The sequence below is a fragment of the Saccopteryx bilineata genome, chromosome 4 (genome assembly GCF_036850765.1).
Source record: "Saccopteryx bilineata isolate mSacBil1 chromosome 4, mSacBil1_pri_phased_curated, whole genome shotgun sequence".
Lineage (NCBI taxonomy): Eukaryota > Metazoa > Chordata > Mammalia > Chiroptera > Emballonuridae > Saccopteryx > Saccopteryx bilineata.
This window is the reverse complement of record NC_089493.1, coordinates 27,248,663-27,268,836: the sequence shown is the minus strand read 5'-3', so window position 1 is coordinate 27,268,836 and position 20,174 is coordinate 27,248,663. Positions and strand designations below refer to the sequence as shown.

General features: G+C 49.5%; 1 protein-coding gene across 3 annotated transcripts; it reads right to left on the bottom strand.

Annotated features, from left to right (window-relative positions):
- Positions 1-559: 559 nt before the first annotated feature.
- Positions 560-19,534, bottom strand: SYNDIG1L (synapse differentiation inducing 1 like). 3 transcript variants are annotated; one of them, XM_066277001.1, is made up of 4 exons: positions 19,462-19,534; positions 3,582-4,055; positions 2,526-2,666; positions 560-2,368 (listed from the first exon to the last, which is right to left on the bottom strand). In XM_066277001.1, the coding sequence occupies exons 2-4, from the start codon at positions 3,996-3,998 to the stop codon at positions 2,210-2,212; spliced, it is 717 nt and encodes a 238-aa protein (XP_066133098.1). In that variant the 5' UTR covers positions 3,999-4,055; positions 19,462-19,534; the 3' UTR covers positions 560-2,209. The 3 variants fall into 3 exon arrangements, with proteins under 3 accessions (XP_066133098.1, XP_066133097.1, XP_066133099.1); XM_066277000.1 differs by having other exon boundaries at positions 3,582-4,058; positions 19,462-19,520; XM_066277002.1 differs by lacking the exon at positions 19,462-19,534 and adding an exon at positions 12,176-12,215 and having other exon boundaries at positions 3,582-4,058.
- Between the last annotated feature and the right edge of the window lie 640 nt (positions 19,535-20,174).

The following is a 20,174-nucleotide window of genomic DNA, read 5'->3' as shown; positions in this document are numbered from 1 at the left end:
GCTGGGGGAGACTCCTCAGCCACCACCTCGTCTTCAGCCTTTGAATGTGCAAGCGCTGCCTGTGTTGACACACATGCAAGAATGTGCACGCAGTATTTGTGCATGTGTGGGCTGTCCTCATGTGTGTACATGGCTGCATGTCTGTTCCTGCAAGCTTGTGTGTGCATGTGTGCAAATGCAGGCACAGGCACACCTGTGCACGCATGTTAATATATGTGCACATGCGTGTATGTATCTTCGTTTGGGTTCCCTCAGAAACCGACCCAGAGACAAAGATTCAACTGCAGGTAGTTCACTGGGAGGGGATCCCAGGGAGCGGAGCAGGGGAGTGAGGAATAGGACAGCAGAAAGAGGCCACCTCAATGCTCTTAAGCAAATTGCTGCTGTGAGCAACTGAGGTTCAACCCAGGAGGGAAGGCCCAGGACACAGCGTAGACCATGACTATTTCTGGGGCCTGGCTGTGGGCGTGTCCTCTCAGGAAGGCCACTGGGGGCTGGAGCAGCAGGCAAAGGATGGGACACAGGCAAAGTGGAGGAAGGCAAGGACAGCAACAGGGCGCCAGGTGTTAAAGAAATGTTTATTACAAGGATAAATATACACAATAGTGTGACATTAAAACTGCTGATCCTGGGCCTGTGGGACTTCAGGGGGTGCAGGGAACAGAGGTCTGGGTGACTCCTGGGCTGAGGGAGGACAGTGCATAAGGTGGGTCAGTGGCAGATCCACAGCCCCAGGCTCTGGAGGGGGCCCGGGAGTGACCAGGTCCTCACATTGTGCACAATGAGGTCCTATTGCTTGAGCCCGGACAGGCTTGACTTCTAATGTGCTGCTCTCCTGCCTGCCCGTTCGTCTCTGAAGTTCTGGATGATCCCTAGTGGCTGGGAAGTTTACAGCAGCTCTGAGCAGGGGCATCAACAAAGAAGCCCCAAGGCTGACCAGGTGCCCGCCACTGACCCCCAGCATTCAGAGGTGGGAGAACCTCATTGGTCTTTGAGAGACAGGCCTGCCCCTCTTCTCTGAGTTGGTGGAGCCTCAAAACTGGCTGCGGTTTGGTTCCAGCCCACATGCTCTAGGTTTAATTCAAACAACTTGGAAACCCCCGTGGGGATCTCCTGTCATGTCCCTGCCCATGAATACTAAGGGTTGTGGGAAAGCAGATTCCTTAGATAAATTCTTTTCATCCTTCTAGACCTTGTCAAAGGGACACCACCTTCAGGAAGCCTTCCTGAGCCCTGCTGGCTGCTCAGGAATCATGCCAAACATTGCCCTCCCCTCATCTGTAGTCACTACACTCAGCGAGAGCCTCTCCTCTCTGCTTTCCCGCAGGATGTAAAGCCCTGTGCTCAGGGGCTGGTGGGCCTCTGATAGCATGCTCTCCAGTTTCCTGGGATGGTGCCCTCTCAGGGCCCCCCAAGAGGCGTCCAGGAAAGGATGATGGGAGCGGGGACCAGGGGCAGAGTGTGGAGCCCCATGGGGTCTGGCAATACTTCTGGATCTCTGTCATCGCGTCTGCCTTCTCTCCCTGCACAGAGAAGCCCTGGCCTTGTGTGGAGGTGACATGCCTGAGAGTCCTCTATCTAGAATCTATAGAGTCTGACAAGCCCTCGGAGAGATAAGCACCGTGCGGAGCCAGACTGAGCCAGGGGCCCTGTGTCTCATGTATTGTCCTCCTGGCTGGCTGGGGTTTGGGCATCTGAGGCCAGATCGTGGAATTGGGGAAGCTGAGGCTGTCCCCAGGGTGGGGACTCCTATGAGCTGAAGGGACTGGGTCAGGTCCCTTGTCCCACGGGCATCCCTTCCCCTCCCTGTAGCCTCCTGCTCTTCCTCTGTGGAGAAGGTGGCAGAGTTGGGTAGTGAGCTGCCTGAGGGCAGAGATTCTGGGGAGTGGGCAGGATGGGCTGCATTCCAAGCTGGCATCAAACCAGAGGTGCTCTGTCTGGTTGGTGTGGTGGGTAGCTCTACCTCCTCCTGCTTCCCAACACGACCCGGGCTGGAGAGTGGTGCCCCTGACCCTGCTCTGGGGCTGGGGACAGTGGGCAAGAGGAAGTGAAGGTTGAAGCCTGCAGGCCGCAGCCTGGGAGGCGTCCCCAAACAAGCCACACTCATGGCTGGTCTTCAGGGGCAGGGTTTTCCAGAGGGTCTGCAACCTCAAGTCCCGCTGTCCTCTTGAGTGGAGCGGGGAGTCAGGATGCTAGACCTTACTGGCCACTAGCCATGGCCACTGTGGGACATGTAAGCTGCCAGAGCCACCACTACAGCCACATAGAGACCGGTCCCCACGGCAATGGAGAGTGTGGCCAGGAAGAGGGCCCTGCGGGAAGTGGTGCTGGCCAGGCGGAAGTCCCCGTTGGAGATGGCCTTGCTGGTCTAGGGAGAGAGATGTGTTGATGAGAGGGAGCATCCGCATGCCCAGCGAAACGGCCTCAGCCCACCAGGCTCCGGGCCCCCTCTGGCGTGCACTTCCACCAAGCCCCCAGTGGAGGAGGGAGGCCAGGGTGGAAGGCCTGGGCCCACGGGCTCTTACCCCCTGGGAGAAGTAGAAGGCTGCAATGCCCAGTGGCCAGAAGCAGCAGAGCATGGAGAAGATAGCGAGCCCCAGGTGGTCCCTGGGAGGCAGTGTGAGGAAGTTGTCTTCACTCTCACTCTCGGTCGAGGTCTCATCACTCTGCAAAACAGGAGTTGGGTTTGAGACCAGGTCCAGGACTAACCAGTGTCAATGACGAGTGACAACAGGCGGTCTCTTCTGCTGTTGATGGGAGTGTGAGGTGGGCTCAGCGCTCTCCACTGAAAGACTTAACAATGACCCAATGATTCCAGTTTTTAGGAATTCATCACAAGGAAAGAAATTAAGTGTATATGTATGGCATGTTCATCACCGAATAGTAATTGTGAAGGATTAGAAACAATCACAATGCCCAATGATCGGGAGGCTGAGGGCATAAGTGATGGAATAACTTACCATGAAATACCATTTAACCCTTTAAAATCACCTTGTTTTCTGGCTTGAGCCCAACGTTGCTGGCTTGAACAAGGGGTCATTGGCTCGGCTGGAGCCACTGGTCAAGGCACGTATGAGAAGGCAATCAATGAACAACTAAGTTGTTGCAACTACGGGTTGATGCTTCTCATCTCTCTCCCTTCCTGTCTGTCTCTCTCTTTCTTACTAAAAAATACAATATAATAAAATCACCTTGTAAAAAGATTAAATTACATGGAGCAATACTGTACTATGTTGCTCAGAGAGAAATATCAGATTATAAAATTAGGTATAGCAAGATCTCTCTTGGGGAGTAGGATGAGATAAAAACATGAATAAAAAAGGCTAGAAGATCATCCACTAAAATAATAATGCTATCTTCCAGTGCTTTTCTGTATTAACTGTATATTACTTATATAATTAAGGGAACGAGAACAAGAAATGCTATTTAAAAATTAAATAGTCAACCCAAGCTAGTGTTTCTCAAAGTGTGGATAACAGTTGTGTCAGAAGTGCATTTCTCAGTAACATACAGGTTTCTGGACCCCAAACCTAATCAAACTCCACATCCTGGGAATCTGTATTTTAAACACATGTACTCACCTCCTCCTCCTCCTGGTTGTCCTCCTGTCCCTGCAGCTCCCCTTGAACCCCATAAGATACAGTCTGGATGGTGACATCTTCTTCTGCTTGGCCAGGTTCTGTGGACCACTCCATGGGCTCAGCCTGGGGCTCCCTGTTCTCTGTGAAGCTGGTCTCACAGCTGCCTGCCCTGGGCTCCTTGACCTTGTCCCTCCCCAAGAGGCAGCTTGGCCTGTACCAGGCCTCCACGGCCAGCTGCAGGGACCCTGGGTCCAGGAGCTGGTGGGCGCGAGCAGGGCCAGTACCTCCCAGGAGAAAGGAGTAGAGCTTCCCCTGGCACGGCCAGCTGGGCGAGGCCTCGGGGTAGGGGAAGTGGCTATGGAAGTGGGCGGGGCTCCGAGGCAGCAGCGGGTTCTGTAGTTCACTCAGACTCTCCATGGCTCTGGGGGCAGCTCTGGAGAAGGGAATCTGGGCCAGCTGAGCAGTCCTCAGAGCCTGCTGGGAGCGCAAGACAGACAGACAGACAGACAGACCCTGAGGCCAGAGCACTGGCCGCAGGACTGGCAGTGGTTGAGAGCGCAAGCTCTGTAGTCTGATTGGTCCCTTTACCACCAGCCAGCTGTGGGACCTTGAGTTGGCTACTTAACTTTTCAGAAACTTCTCTGTTTCTTTGTGAATTGGGGATAACAGCTGTACCTACCCCATCAGATTGGTTGAATCATTTATCCATTTATCATTTATATTTACTGAGCATCAGCTCCATGCCAGGCACTGCACAGATGCTGGGATGTGGTGGTGAGAAAGGCAGGAAGAAAGAGAAGAAGAGGGATGCGCATGTTATCATCATGGAGCTTACAGCCTGGTGGAGAAGACGGCTGCCCTGAAGATGTATAGCAGGGGGCATAAAGGCGTATGATAAGAAAGAAAATAACAAAAACAGCCTGACCAGGCGGTGGCGCAGTGGATAGAGTGTCGGACTGGGATGCGGAGGACCCAGGTTCGAGACCCCAAAGTCCCCAGCTTGAGTGCAGGCTCATCTGGTTTGAGCAAAGCTCACCAGTTTAGACACAGGTCGCTGGCTCAAGCAAGGCGTTACTCAGTCTGCTGAAGGCCCATGGTCAAGGCACATATGAGAAAGCAATCAATGAACAACTAAGGTGTCGCAACAAAAAACTAATGATTGATGCTTCTCATCTCTCCGTTCCTGTCTGTCTGTCCCTATCTGACTCTCTCTCTGTAAAAAAAACAACAACAAAACAAACAAAAAAACCACAAATAAACAAAAGGACGTAGGATGGACTCACACGAAGGCAGGGAAGGCTTTGGTACTAAAATCTTTTTTTTTTTTTTTTTTTTTTTTACAGGGACAGAGAGAGAGAGTCAGAGTCAGAGAGAGGGATAGACAGGGACAGACAGACAGGAATGGAGAGATGAGAAGCATCAATCATTAGTTTTTCGTTGCGAGACCTTAGTTGTTCATTGATTGCTTTCTCATATGTGCCTTGACTGCGGGCCTTCAGCAGACCGAGTAACCCCTTGCTTGAGCCAGCAACCTTGGGTCCAAGCTGGTGAGCTTTGCTCAAACCAGATGAGCCCGCGCTCAAGCTGGCGACCTCAGGGGTCTCAAACCTGAGTTCTCCGCATCCCAGTCCGACGCTCCACCCACTGTGCCACTGCCTGGTCAGGCTGGTGCTAAAATCTTAAAGAAGAGGACCAGCTGACAAGGTGAGGGAAGGGGGAACATGTTTCATACAGAGGCCAGATAAAGGCTGGTAGGTCTGAGAATCTGGGAGGCTAGTGTGCTTTCAGGGTACAGAGGGCAGTATGAGATGGGGTGTGGGGCCAGACCATGCAGTCCTGTTGCAGTCTAAGGGAGCTTCACGGGTCCTGAAGCCTCTCCCTGTCTATGTGTGGAGAGTGGCTTAGAGGAGGCTGGGCTGGCTGTGACATTATTAGGAGGCTTTGCCATGGCTTCAGGTGAGCTGAGGACAACCGCAGGTAGTGAGCTGGGAGAGCTCACCGCAGAGGTCTTGTCAGGCCAAGCTTGTGTCTGAGCTCCTCTGGGCAGCGTCCCATCAGGACTGGTCTCGTTTGACCCCCAAGGGCAGTTTCTGAGCCCCTGTCATAACCTCCCTTGCACCAGCAGATGTGACCCACAGATGTGGGGTTGAAGGGCATGTGATCATTAAAGTCATGGGTTTGGTAGTCAGGTACACTGGGATTCCATTCCTGACCCACCTCTGTTGGCTTTTTGACCTGGCACCTCAGTTTCCCCATCCATAATAAGAGGGGTTGAATTAAGTGGTCACTGATGTCAATGATGGCACTAATATTTCATGATCCCATAGCCTCAAGGAGCCCACAGAAGTGAACTACCCCCACTCTTTGACAAAATAGAAACAGACTCATAGATAGAACAGACTGATGCCTTTCAAAAGTCAGGGGCAGATGAGCCGGCTCAGAGCCCAGTGAGTGCAGAGTCCTCTCATTCCCTACCATGGCCCCTCAGAGCAGGCTGAGGGAAGCAAAGGAAAGGCAAGACATCTACTTACCAGATGGACAGTGTAGCCAGAGAGTCAACTCCCAACTTTCCAACTCTGCCTGGGCTGCCCTAGTCCCAGCCTTGCCTGCCTCTCTTCTCACCCACCTCAGGGATTATAGTACATGGCTTCCAAAGGTCCCCTAGCCTCTCTACCAGCTGCTCTTAATTTATATGGCCGGAGGGTCCTTGTTGCCACCCATGTGGAATGCGGTATGCAGGGCAGAGGTACACAGTGGGAGGACCAGTCCAGGGTACCCAAAGCAGATGAATGCATTCAACTCCCCCCTGCCCTGCCCTCTGCCTTACTTCACCAGGAGGCCTTGACAAGTCACCTGTCCAGCTCCCCAGAAGGGAAAGAAGGATGCTTGTGTCCAGGAATCAGACCCTGGAGCTCTTGAGACGGTGCAGGCACTTCCAGGGCACTCGTCCAGGGCAGGAGGGAGGGCACTCGTCCAGGGCAGGAGGGAGGGCACTCGTCCAGGGCAGGAGGGGCAGTTGGGTTTCAGCTCTTCCTCCTGCTTTGCCAACCACCCTGCTTTGGTTAAAGTACACCCAGCTAAGCTTCTGAGACCAAGTCACACAGCCTTTCTGAATTGTGCTGTTAGGCAAGGCTTCTTAGCCCTTCATTATACAAAGATATATGATCCTGGGTTTTCCACAATAGGGACAAACTGAAAGCCAAAGCCACCAGAATGTTCAACAATCAGGGACAAGTTAAATAAATTATGATACAACAATACAAGGTGGTACAAAGCTTTCGAACAGGTTTACAGAGAGGAATGACATGAGAAAATGCTCACTGCAGATCCAGGGAGAAGGCAGGAGAGAAAGCAGTATGTGCATGTAATCTCAACTCCAGCGAAATGTCAGCGGCAATTATCTCCAGGGGTAGAAGCACAGGTGTTTTTCCATTTTCTTTTTTGCACCATGGTTTTTCAGATTTCCACATATATATATATTTTTACAATGAGCATGTACTGCTTTTAAACCAGAACAAATTAACTGCATAGATTTCTTCTGAATCAAATTATCTAAAATCAGTTTAAAACTTCCCCAGGCTGGAGGGTTTCTTCTGGGTTTAGAGGCTGAGCACAACATCACAGCCTATGCAGACACACACAGATAAGTGTGCATGCACACCCCCCCTCCACTTCCATAAAGCCACTAAGCTAGGGGCTGTAGCACCTGTTTATTTAACTTAATAATTTACTTCACTTGTCCCTGATTGTTGAACATTCTGGTGGCTTTGGCTTTCAGTTTGTCCCTATTGTGGAAAACCCAGTGGCAACCAAGGGGCACAGTTCTCTAACAGGTTGTGTTCTCCCCATAACTTACTGGGGCCACATAAGAGGTCACTGAGCTGATCCCAGAAGGATGAGGTGGCAGGCCCCCCGGGCCAGCCTTCTCTGCACTTGGCCTGGCTTAGCCTGACCTTTTGGCTCATTGCTTAGCACTGCATCCCCCTGTTCCCTGGAATAAGAGAACAGTTTCAAAACAGACCAATTTTCGTTTCCACCTCTGCTGCCTGGCCCTCCGGACTGTGTGTGCCTATTATACATGCAGTATTGTGTGCCTGCCTGCTTGCTGGTGAGCGTGCCTATGTGAGTGTGTGTGTACGTGCACACAGGGGTGCACTTGGCTCTAGAGGACAGGTGCAAGATGTCTGGGATTCTGAAGCTAAGACAATTGCTCCAAATTGTGCATTTGGGGCTAGTTATCTGGGGCCCACAAGCGGAGAGGGAGAGAACGTGAATCTGGGAGACCACAGCCCCTGGCTTGTTTTTTCTTTTGAGCTGAGAAGTGAAATAGGCCCTAAGGTTTTTCAGTCCCTGATTTGGGAATGGAGAGCACACTGCCACCAGTCAGACCAGGGACAAGAAGCTATCCTGGAAGCCATCCAAGAATCCACTGGAGCCCAATTACAGCCTCCTACTGGAGTCCCATTGCACTGGAGTCCAACCATAATGCAGCATAATACCAGTTTGCTTATCTCTAAAATGTACTGAAGGTGTCAATTTTTGACAACTTGGCTCAGAATGACCCTGGGATACTACTGGGAGATGAAGAAGAAGAACTTCGCACTTATTGAGATTTTTGCCATGTGCCAGACCCTGAACTGTTCCTAATGCTCACTTTGATGCTATAATTCTAGTGGGAGAATAAAAATAGGATGCGGGCTCCCTCTCCTAGCTGTGGCAGACAGACTCATGTCACACCAAGCTTGCTGATAATAGTGAGAAAAGCTAGGGGGAAATATGAGGGCATGAAGACTCACCAAGGGAGCAAGAACCTGAGGGGCAAGGCGCCAGGGTCCCAGAGGAGGGAGAGACATGGAGAAGAGAGCCTGGCCCGTGGCACCCCTTCTCCTGGCAGTGTCGGGGGTAGGGGATAAAAATTGGAGTTTTTATCAATTTTATCGAGAAAACAGCCCTAGGTTTTTTTTTTTCTTTTCTTTTTTTTTTTACAGAGACAGGGAGAGAGTCAGAGAGAGGGACAGACAGGGACAGACAGACAGGAACAGAGAGATGAGAAGCATCAATCATTAGTTTTTCGTTGCGTGTTGCAACACCCTAGTTGTTCATTGATTGCTTTCTCATATGTGCCTTGACCGCGGGCCTTCAGCAGACCGAGTAACTCCTTGCTCGAGCCAGCGACCTTGGGCTCAAGCTGGTGAGCTTTTGCTCAAACCAGATGAGCTGGGCTTAAGCTGGCGACCTCAGGGTCTCGAACCTGGGTCTTCCGCATCTCAGTTCGATGCTTTATCCACTGCGCCACCGCCTGGTCAGGCGTAGTTTTCAACCTCTTTAAGGGCTACCCCTGGAGAAGGAGCAAATCAGAAACCAGACAGAAAGCAGGCTTTGAATCAGCTCCAGCCCTAATTGGATTGAGGCGATCTCACACAGCCTGGGCCGGGGCTCTCAAACTTTCGTGAGCATCAGCGTCACTTGGAGGGCTCGTTAAACCCAGACTACCGGCTTCCACTCTCAGTTTATGGTTATGGGATGGGCCCAGGCACGCACATCTGTAACAAGTTCCTGAGGGTACTAATGCTGCAGGTCCAGGGACCACGCTGTAAGAACCATTGCTCTGATAATCACTGAAAGAATGGTAAAGAAATATGTAACTGGGAGGCTGGTAGATAAGGAACATGAAAAAATACAAATACTTGAATATACAAAATGAGACAGGAAAAGATTAAGAGAAAAAGGAATATAAAACAGATGAGAAGAATAGAAAACAGATAGTAAGATGTTAGACTTACACCGACTATATCAACAATTACATTGAATGTGAATGAAATAAGGTTGCCCAGAAAAGAACGAAGATAGTTACATCATGTATTATTCCATGTATATGGAATTCAAGAGAGGTAAACCTACAGTGACAGAAAGCAGGTCAGTGGTTGCTAAGAGCCAGGAGTTGGGGGAAGGGAGTGACTATGAAGTGGCATGAAGAGTTTTTGGACAATGGGACTGTTCTACCTGGACTATAGTAAAGATTATATGATTGTATTTCAAAAAACTGTCTGAATTGTATACTAAAATTAATGATTTATTGTATGTCAAAACTGATTTTTTTGCCTTTTATTTTCATTTCTTTAAAAATTATTTTTCAATTACAGTTGACATATTGTACAATGTTACATTAGTTTCAGGTGTACAACGGAGTAATTAGACATTTATATACCTTATGAAGTGATCACTTCAATAAATCTAGTACCCATCTGACACCACACATAGTTACAATATTATTGACTATATTTATGCTATACTTCACTCCTTGTAACTATGTCAAAACTGATTTTTTAAAAATACAAAGACTGAATTTTTAAAATAACAAAATCCAACTATATGCTTCTTATAGCAATGCACCTTAAATATAAAAATACAAAAAAAATTCAAAGAGAATAAAATAATAACACCTCCTACTTATCAAGTTCTCACTGTGTTCCAAGCACAATTCTAAATGTTACATATTATCTCAATTAAGCCTTACAGTGATCCTATGAAGTTTGTGCCATCATTATCTCCATTTTACACATTAAGACACTGGGGCCTGAGACAGTGAAAAGTGCCCACATGCACATAGCTGGTGAGTGGTGAGCTGGACATGACCCCTGGAAACATGATCGCAGAGTCACTGCGCTCACGTCACTCTATGTCAGCTACCATTCACTGAGTGTAGTATCTCATTTAATCCATTCTCTTTCACATGTAGGGGAATTGCAGCTCAGAGAATTCAAATGGGTTTTCTGAAATCACACAGCTGGAGCATGGCAGAGCCCCATTTGAGCCAAGTCTGCTTGACCCGAGCTCACACTGGCCTGAACAGCATCCAGTCCCCAGGGTAGCTGCAGGGTGGGGCCTGGAGTTGGTTTGTTGCACACAATAGCTGGTTGGCTTTGGGCAGAGGCATCATGAACACTGTTAAAAAAAAAAGAAAAAGGCCAAAAGGACTAGGAGGTGAGTCATATCCTTGGGATGTGGCAAGCTCTTGTCAGAATCCTGTAACATAATAATTAGCTGCATGAAGCTAGCTATTATTATTCCCCATTTTTCAGATGAAGAAACTGACACTCAGAAAAGTTCAGTAACTTGCCCAGGATTAAACAGTGATGGAGACTGGATTTGAACTCAAGCTTAACAGAATCCAAAGCCTGGGCTTTCATTACTACACCTTTCAGAGCCTGCCTGTGTGTAGAGTGTTGTGATAAACAGTGTGGGTGAGAGAGGTGAGGATTTGGTTGTGAATGGGTTAACTCAGTGAAGGGGCTGGGAAAAGGAGCTTTAAGGAAAGATGAAGAGATTTGGGGTGATTTAGCAGCCCAGGGGTGGCTGCCTAGATAACCTTAAGGTCTGGATTCATAGAAATACAGAGCCTTTGTGAAAAGCTGAACTGCTCAGCACTATCTTTCAGGGCAACAAGAGAGATTGCCTCTGAACGGAAAGATAAAAGCTAAAAGCTAGAGCCTCCTAGTAAGGTAGAAGATTAAATACAAATGATTAAAATCCAGGCAAATGGTGAAACATTTAACAATAGGGGCTAGACTACCCTCTAGTCAGATAATAGGTAAAATGTTATACAAACTGTGAAGTATGGCTGTTTGTAGATGGCTAGGGGCTGGATTTGATGATTTCTGGGTTATCATCAAGAGAGCCACCAAGTCTCCTTGGGGTCATGGCTGTAGCTCTCTGCACCTGGCAGTAAAGAGAAAGTCAGGGGCAAACATGGAGGAAAAGGAGAGGTGGGCAGAGTCAGAGTCAAGGGAAAATGGGGAACTTATCTTTCTTTGTTTCAGTTTGTCTCAGGAAGCTAACACAATTAATCATCCTTTCTTTCTCCTATCGGGAGCTCCTTACTCTTGATCCTTCCAAACAAGCATTTAAACATATCATTTTCTTCCTTGCTTAGAAGAGAAATCAACTATGATGACCATAAAACTTGGCTGGAAATAGTTTGCCATTGCTCCTATTGAGAAGTGGTGGTGGTGGTGGGGGGAGGTCCTATGTCCCTCCTCTCTAATCTTAGTGGGTTTGTGACTGCTTTAACCACGGAGCACAGCAAAGGTGATGCCACGTGACTTCAGACTCCCAGTGATCCAAGGTCACGCATCTTTCCTCTTGCTTGCTGGAACACTCACTACTCTTGGAACCCCGAGCTGCCTGTATGTAGTTGGACTGCTCCGAGGCTGCCATGCTGGGGAGGCCATGTGTGCAGACCCTCCTGTCGATGGAGCCTGCTGAGCCCTGCCTTCCAGTCATCCTCGAAATGCCAGACATGTGAGTGAAGCCATTCTGGACCCTCCAAACCAGCCCATCTGTCAGCAGAAGGCCACTAGGTGACCTCTGTGTGTGCCACACGGAGTGGAATAATCACACAACTCAGCCCTGCATGAATTTCTGACCTCCAAAGTCCCGAGCTATCATAAAAATGTCTTTTTGTTTTAGCCACGAAGTCCCGAGGCAGTCAAGCAGCAACAGATAACTGGAATATCCTTCCTCGGTGCCCTGTCCCTCCTTCAGCTCTGTCCCCTCCCTCCCCTTCACTTCTCAGAAGTACTGCCACTACTCACATCAGAACACTTCGGCTCTTAGCTCAGAAGTCGCTTCCTCAGGGAGGGTCTCCCTGCCTCTTCAGTCCAGATTTAGGTTCCCTGGTTACCTGCTCCCCGGGCCCCAGCTCTGCCTCTCAAAAGCTTATCAGTGGATTATTATGGTCCCCACTTATGACTGTGTTTTTGGCCCAGGCACATTTAGTTTTACGCAACAAACTTTTCTTTTTTTTCTTTTCTGTATTTTTCTGAAGCCGGAAACAGGGAGAGACAGTCAGACAGACTCCCGCATGCGCCCGACCGGGATCCACCCAGCACGCCCACCAGGGGCGACGCTCTGTCCACCAGGGGGCGTCACTCTGTTGCGACCAGAGCCACTCTAGCGCCTGGGGCAGAGGCCAAGGAGCCATCCCCAGTGCCCGGGCCATCTTTGCTCCAGTGGAGCCTCGGCTGCGGGAGGGGAAGAGAGAGACAGAGAGGAAGGAGAGGGGGAGGGGTGGAGAAGCAGATGGGCGCTTCTCCTGTGTGCCCTGGCCAGGAATCGAACCCGGGACTTCTGCACGCCAGGCCAACGCTCTACCACTGAGCCGACCAGCCAGGGCCACAAACCTTTCTTGAGCAGTTCCTCAGAATGCAAAAATAAGTAAGAAATGGTACCTGCATTGAGAAGGGGTGGGGAATACAGACTAGCAAATATACAATTTCAGTACAATGAGGTAAGCTCCCTTAGCAGCACAGAGTGCTATCATATGCTGATGAGGGACTCTCCCGGGTGGGAGTAGAGGCGATGATAGGAACTAGGATGAGGTTTTCAGAGCAGGTGACATTTGAACTGAGTCTTGAAGAAAGAAGATGAGTCATCTAGGTGACACAATGAGGGAAGAGCATTTTTTTTTCTTTTGCAAGAGAGAGAAAGACAAGAAGGGAAAGAGATGAGAGCATCAACTCGTAGTTGTGGCACTTTGGTTGTTCATTAATTGATTCTCATATGTGCCCTGATGGGGTGGTGGGGGTAAGGGAGGTTCCAGGTGAGCCAGTGACCCCTTATTCATGTCAGCGACCATAGTATCATGTTGATGGGAGCTTGTGCTCAAACTGGTGAGCCTATGCTCAAGCTGGTGACCTCAGGGTTTCAAACCTGGGACCTCAGCATCCCAGGTGAACACTCTGTCCACTGCGCCACCACCAGTCAGGCTGGGAAGCACATTTCTAGCAGGGGAAACAGCACAGAAGCATGGAGTAATTGTATGGAGGAGAGGGATTTGGTATTGAAGAAATGAAGCAGGAGAAGGGAAAAGTTCTTTTATTCCATACAAAGAAGATTATTTTCTGTGAGCAGCGGGGAGATGATGATAGCTGTAGCAAGGAAACAATTTGGTCATTCCTGTGTTTTAGAGCACGCTGGTTGGCAGCAGTGCATAGAAAGGATTTGAGGTGAACTAGAAGGGAGGCTTCAAGCCTTATAAAGAGATTACTGCAAAAATGGAGGCAGGAGAGGATGAAGAACTGGACCTAATCTATGGAAAAATAGATGGAGATGAAGAGTCATACCCGAGGAGTAGTCAGGAGGCTAGATAAATGGATCTTTGTGGTTAAGTAGAAGTGAAGAAGGAAAACAGGAGCCGAGAATGACTCCCAGTGTTCTGGTTTTGTCGGCTGAGGAGAAGGCAATTCCACCGGCAGAGACAGGAAATCTATGAAAGGGCTGCTGGGTCAGGAGTGCAGCTTGAGCACGAATGACCCCCTCTTCTCCTTCTTAAGGTTCGATTAAAATGACAGGGCATGTTTTTTACTATTTATTTTCTTTACGTATTTTTTAATTTAAAATTTTTATTTATTTATTCATTTTAGAGAGGAGAGAGAGGGGGAGAGAGAGACAGAGAAAGAGGAGAGAGACAGGGGGGAGGAGCTGGAAGCATCAACTCCCATATGTGCCTTGACCAGGCAAGCCCAGAGTTTCGAACTGGCAACCTCAGCATTTCCAGGTCGACGCTTTATCCACTGCGCCAGTCCCGGGTTCGATTCCCAGCCAGGGCACACCACAGGTCAGGCTCTCTTTACGTATTTTTTAAAGAATAAATCATAACAAAATTGGAAAAGAGAAAAGAATCATATCAGTGGACCAGAAAAGTTGAAGAATCTTTGGGAGATAAAGAGCTGATGAAATTCCTTAGTGAAGAAGCCTGCAGCCCCCGATCCTGGAGGTAAGTCCCATTCAAGGGCGAGGCCTGTTAGGAAACAAATGTACTCAGCTTCCAAGGAAACCCACACCAGCTGCCTATGCTAATCAACGTCATCCTTTATTCATAAGTCTGAATGGACTACAAGAAATAATGAATACATAAAAATAAAAAAAGGATTAAATACAGAGAACAATTGACCCAATAAGATAAAAATCATCCAAATTATAGAAAAGATCTTTAAAAGCTCCCTGAATTCATACTCCTACAGAGATATGAGATGTTGCATCCATAAAATAAGAACAAGCTGCTATGAAAAAGGAGCAACTGAGGAACACAAAAGTATTTGGGAGATTAAAAATAATTGTCTACATTTTCAAAAATTTAATAAAGAGACTTGGTAATAGAATGGACACAGGTAAGGACTAACTTGTTAATATAAAAGAAAATGTTAAGATACTTCCCTAAGATATAGAGCAAAAGGGCAAAAAGCCGAAAAGATGGAACATTTGCAATAAAGTTAAGAAATATGGAGGACAGGCCCTGGCCAGTTGGCTCAGTGGTAGAGCATCGGCCTGGCATGCAGGAGTCCCGGGTTCGATTCCCAGCCAGGGCACACAGGAGAAGCGCCCATCTGCTTCTCCACCCCTCCCCCTCTCCTTCCTCTCTGTCTCTCTCTTCCCCTCTCGCAGCCAAGGCTCCATTGGAGCAAAGTTGGCCCGGGCACTGAGGAAGGCTCCATGGCCTCTGCCTCAAGCGCTAGAATGGCTCTGGTTGCAACAGAGCAACACCCCAGATGGGCAGAGCATCGCCCCCTGGTGGGCATGCTGGGTGGACCCCAGTTGGGCACATGTGGGAGTCTGTCTGCCTCCCCGTTTCCAACTTCAGAAAAATACAAAAAAAAAAAAGCACACACACTTGTATGTGTGTACAAAAAAAAAAAAAAAAAAAAAAAAGAAATATGGAGGAGCCCTGGCCTGTGACACAGTGGATGAAGTGTCCTCCCTGAGTGCCGAGGTCTCTGGTTCGAGCCTCAGTCAGAACACATATGAGAAGCAATCACTTCGTGCACACCTCAGTCAAACAATGAGTTGATGCTTCTCTCTTTCCATTCCCTCCTCCCTTCTGTTCTCTCTCTTTGAGAGAGAGAGAGACAGAGAGAGAGAGAGAGAGAGACAGAGAGAGGGGGACAGAGGAGAATCCCAGAGGCCCAATATCCATCCAATAGGAGTTTCAGAAAGACACAACATAAAGACTGGAGGAAAATAATAACTAGAGGAACAGAAGCAGAAAGTGTTTCATGAGCTGGAAAGAAAAAAATATTTAGATTGCAAAGATCCACCAAGTATTGAGCTGGAAACAATGAAACACACACCCCCCTAAGCAAGAGCAGGATGGGAAGGAGAAGCAGACGAGGTTGGTCTTGAAGTGTCTTTGGGGAATTAGGGTGGGAACTCCATATGGCAGTTGAACGTATGGAGTGGAAGCCCTGGTGGTGGTCAGGGCTGGAGAGAGAGTTGACAATTACTGAGGGACCTATGGAGAGAGAGAATGAGAAGAGCAGAGCTGGGGAGAGAAGAGGGCTGAGGAGGGAACCCAGGAGATAGAAAAAGAATAGCTGGAACACTTCTCAACACCCACGGAAATCTTCTAAGGTGCTGTCTTCCAGGGAACAAAAGTCTACCTTGGTTTCTATCACTGCCACCCAGGACTGCCATGGGCTGGGGTGGCCTCCCCCTCAGAGCATAACCCACTTGTCTGGGGGCTGACAAGGGTGAAAATTGCTGGGAGGATTGAGGTGGTGGCATCACTACTCAAATTAGTCCGTTTTCAGGCAGAAATCAAATCTTTCTTCTCGCTGAAACAACCTGTCTCTCCACTGAAGCAGCTCGTTCCCAACCACTTACAAGCAAACAGAGCATCTGATGGCAGAAGAAAGCGCACATTATGGGGAGGTAAAGCATCAAGCCCTCACTCCCCACCTGGCTTCCTTGGGGAGGGGTGGAGGTGGTGGCAGCTGCAGGGAGGAGGAAGAATAGAGAATAAGGGAGGAGGCAAGAGAAGAGAGAACCTGGATACAAAGAGCAGGGATGAGACCAGTCCTCATTGTCTCCTGGCTTGTAGCAGAAGGGACCTTGATCCAGGGAGGATGCTCACCAAGCCCCTGAGAGATAAAGGGCTTTGGAAATGCCAAAGGTTTAAGGAACTGAAATGTTTCTTTCTTCCAAAGTGAAGACCATTTCTTTTGCTTCTTTCTTGCTGGAGTGGTGTACTTGGCTGCAAGTCACCCCGGGATGCACAGATAAATTGGCCTTTGAGCCTGGAGGTAGTTAGTTAATAATGTGCAGGTATCTCCAGATATTATCATTTTCTCTTCTTCTGTCATGTTGTGTGTGGCACCCAGGGGAAGAGACTTGTATATGTGTATTTCAGTGTTTCGATCTTTCTTTTATGCACACACATTTCTTAGTGACATTCATTTCTTCCTCTTCCTCAGACCTCTCTCACCCCCAGCCCCAGATAACCAAGATCACCCAATCATGTGCCCAGGCTGACTCCCTTCTTCCCTTTGAGGCTTTGTAGAGGGGGGTGGTGGTCAAAGGAGGAGCCTCAGCAAGGAAGGTCCAGAAGGAGAACATAAGAAGCAGCCAGTGAGTAGTTTTTCCTTGCTGGGAGAGAAGCCAGATGTGTCTGCCTGTTGACCAGAGATGCCCCAAACCCTGACAGCTCTGGGGGTGAGATGTCTACCCAGACAGCTATAGAAGGAGGGGTGGTGCATGGTTCTAGCCCCAGCAGCAAGCCAGCACTCCCACAGACCAGTCTTGCAGAAAATAAAGCCCCTCTCTATTGTTGCTGCTGTCACTGCTGCTGTCACTTTGTTATGGGGGTTACTGACTGTCCATTAACTCTGAGGAGCTGATTCTTGCCAGTGCTGCACCAACAGCTGGGAGCCAGAAAGTGCTGACATGGGGGGAGGGGTGGTGATGTGTAAGTAGGGGAGGTCACTGGCATGGCTTACTCAGCTCTACCCAAGTGCCAATTAGCTAAGGTTTTTCTGCACATCAGCCAGGCTTGCCACAGTTGAGAAAAATTATTGTCAGAGAAGCTTATTTTGTATATATGTGTGTGTATATATATAAGCTCTCCCCAAGGATAGATCATTCCTGACTGTTTAGTCTTCTTAGGAGGGGAGTCTCAGTCAGACAGGGTCCCTGAGAGGAGATAGCCAAGGTCTGGGTCCCTAGCCTTTGGCTGCTCACAAGGGATGTTAGGAAAGAAATGTGTTCCTAGCCTCTTGGCTTAGATACAGGGTCCCTCCCAGCTCAGCAAGTCTGACACACTTATGGCTTTCCCTGGCAAATAAGGAAGAGAAGGGAATCATAAGAAAACACTAAAACTATAAATGTCTTTTCCTAGTTCTTATTTCTCCATCCCACTGCATTCATAAAATGCAGTTCTTCATTGAAAGGACATTAACTTACTCTTCAAATCAGGTTTATGAAGCTGTATCCTGTGTTCAAGGAGAACTTAGGGATTTGTGGGCTCAGAATAGCCCTCAGATTGCCCCACTCATAATCTTAAAACTCAGCTAGTTCAACACTCCTTTACAGATGACAAAATTAAAGCTTACAGGGGAAGGGACTGCCTGAGACAGTCATGGCAGATCTGGGATCAGAACACAAGGCGCCTGACGTCCAGTCAAATGCTTTTGTTCTGAGATATTTTAAAACTTCATTCTCTTATTTTACACCCAATTACTGGGTCCTTACTATCTTCCCGGTGCTATGGGGGAGAGGAACTATGGAGGGATGCAAAGAGATGAAAACAACGCAATCTTTGCCTTCAAGGAGCTGTTTCCCTAGATCTGTGATTCTTTGGGGAAAAAACTGTCAGTCAGACTCTCACCCTTTATCATCTTCAATAGGTGATGATGGAACAGAAGGGAAGGGAACTCTTTTATCTTCTCAAGATTTATAACTTGGGTTTCACTGACTCTGGGACCCCAGGGAAGCCAAGGACGAAGGGAGTCATAGCCATACTGGGAGAAAAGGGGGTAAGGAAGTGAACAGGTTACTGACAGCAGGTCTGGCTGGTAGATGGGAACAATGATAGCACTTTACACCACTGTGCCAATGTACAGTTGACAAACCTTCAGTCAGGTGCATTGTTTCATTGAGTTCCAAGACGGTTCTCTGAGGCGAGCCGAGCAGCTACCTTATCCTCACTTTAGGGGAGAGGAAACTGAGGTTCAGAGAGCTCAGATAACTGGTCTAAAGCCAATAAATGCCCATGTTCAGCCAGGAACTCCTAGTCTGGCGCTCTTTCTACCACTGGAGGTGGGGAAGCTGTGCTGGGATGAGAGGATGGGGATAAAGCAGCGGTCAGCCACAGTGGCAGGTTGGTCTTCCTCTGCGCAGCTCTATTTTGATTGCTACATTCATTCTGGCACTCAGAGAACTCTGATCTGAAGAACTGGAAGCACGTTGCAGGCCTGAATGAGCTCATTCAGCTCACTCTTGCCAAAAGAAGAAGGGCTTCAAAGAGAGATTCTGTGTAGGGTCACCAGCATTCAGGCACATAACAAAAACCAGGATTCGGGCTCTCCCACTCTTTACCCTCATGCACCAGGAAGTGTGATGCAGAACCAGCCTCTTTCTGTGAGAGTCAAAAGGACCACAGGAAAAAAATTAAGGTATCTTCTGGTACCTCCTCCCTTCCCTGGAAAAATGGGTAAATAGGTCCTGAGAAGCTTGGTCCATCCCTTTGCCCAAGGGTCATTTCCAGGGCAAAAGAATCTTGAGGCTGTCACTCTGATAAGCATGCTTGGGGGAGGAGAGTGAAGCTAGTGAAGTTGGTTCAGATTCCGCTAGTGCCGCAGAGCCCTGGTAGAGACTGGGGTTCCAGAAGTCAAGGCCTGGTGGTGTGGGTTCAGGGGGCCCAGGTACCTGCCTGGGCTCCAGTCTCTCAGGCCTCTCTCACCCTTTGGAGTGAAGGGTAGGGGTGGACTTAGCGCGATCTCTGGGGGAGCCCGCATTCCTGGGAAGAGCCCCACTGCCCTCTCCCTAGCTCAATCCCGACTCGGTTCCTAGCTCCGCGGTCCCGATGCACCCCCAGACGGCCCCTTACCTGTCCTGCCGAGGACAGTCCCGCCGCCTTCGCGGGGCTTGGGGCCCCGGCATGGGCCGGTGAGTGACGGCGCCCCAGCCTCGTGGCCACGGTGGAACTCCCAGGAGGGCACCTCTGTCTCGGCCCCGGGTCGCGGGCGCCACCGCTTCAGCACCACGGACAGCTCCCGCCATCCGCCCGCCGCCGCCGCCCGCCCCGCTCGGCGTGGTCCCGGGAGCCCCGCATCCTGGCCCGGCCCCGCCGCCGCCGCGCTGCCCTCAGCCTGGCCCGAGGCAGCTCCGCGCCGACTTGGGAGAGCAGCGAGGAGGGTCCCCTTTTCCCCGCCTCCCTCTGCAGCCGCCGCCTGCCTCTCGCCTCCAAGCTTCGTGCTGCCTTCCACGCTCCGGAATCAGCCCACCAGGCGCTCCGGACCCAGCTCCGGGGCGGGGCGGGGCGGGGCGGGGCGGGCAGCCGGGGGAGCCCAGAAGAGGCGGTGGAGCGAGGGGCGCGAGGCTGGAACCGGCTCCTGAGCCGACTCCCCTCTCCCAGCCCTTCTCCCCACCCTGTTCCCGTGCTCCCGCAGAAGCGTTGCGTGGTCCTCGCGCTTTTTAAAGAATTTTTGGAGCTTCTAGGCGCCCAAACCCGAGTTTTAATATTGATATGCCCTAAAGAGAAAAACAAGCAAATGAAAAACACTTATTGAGCGCCTACTACTTATCAGACACCACACAGGT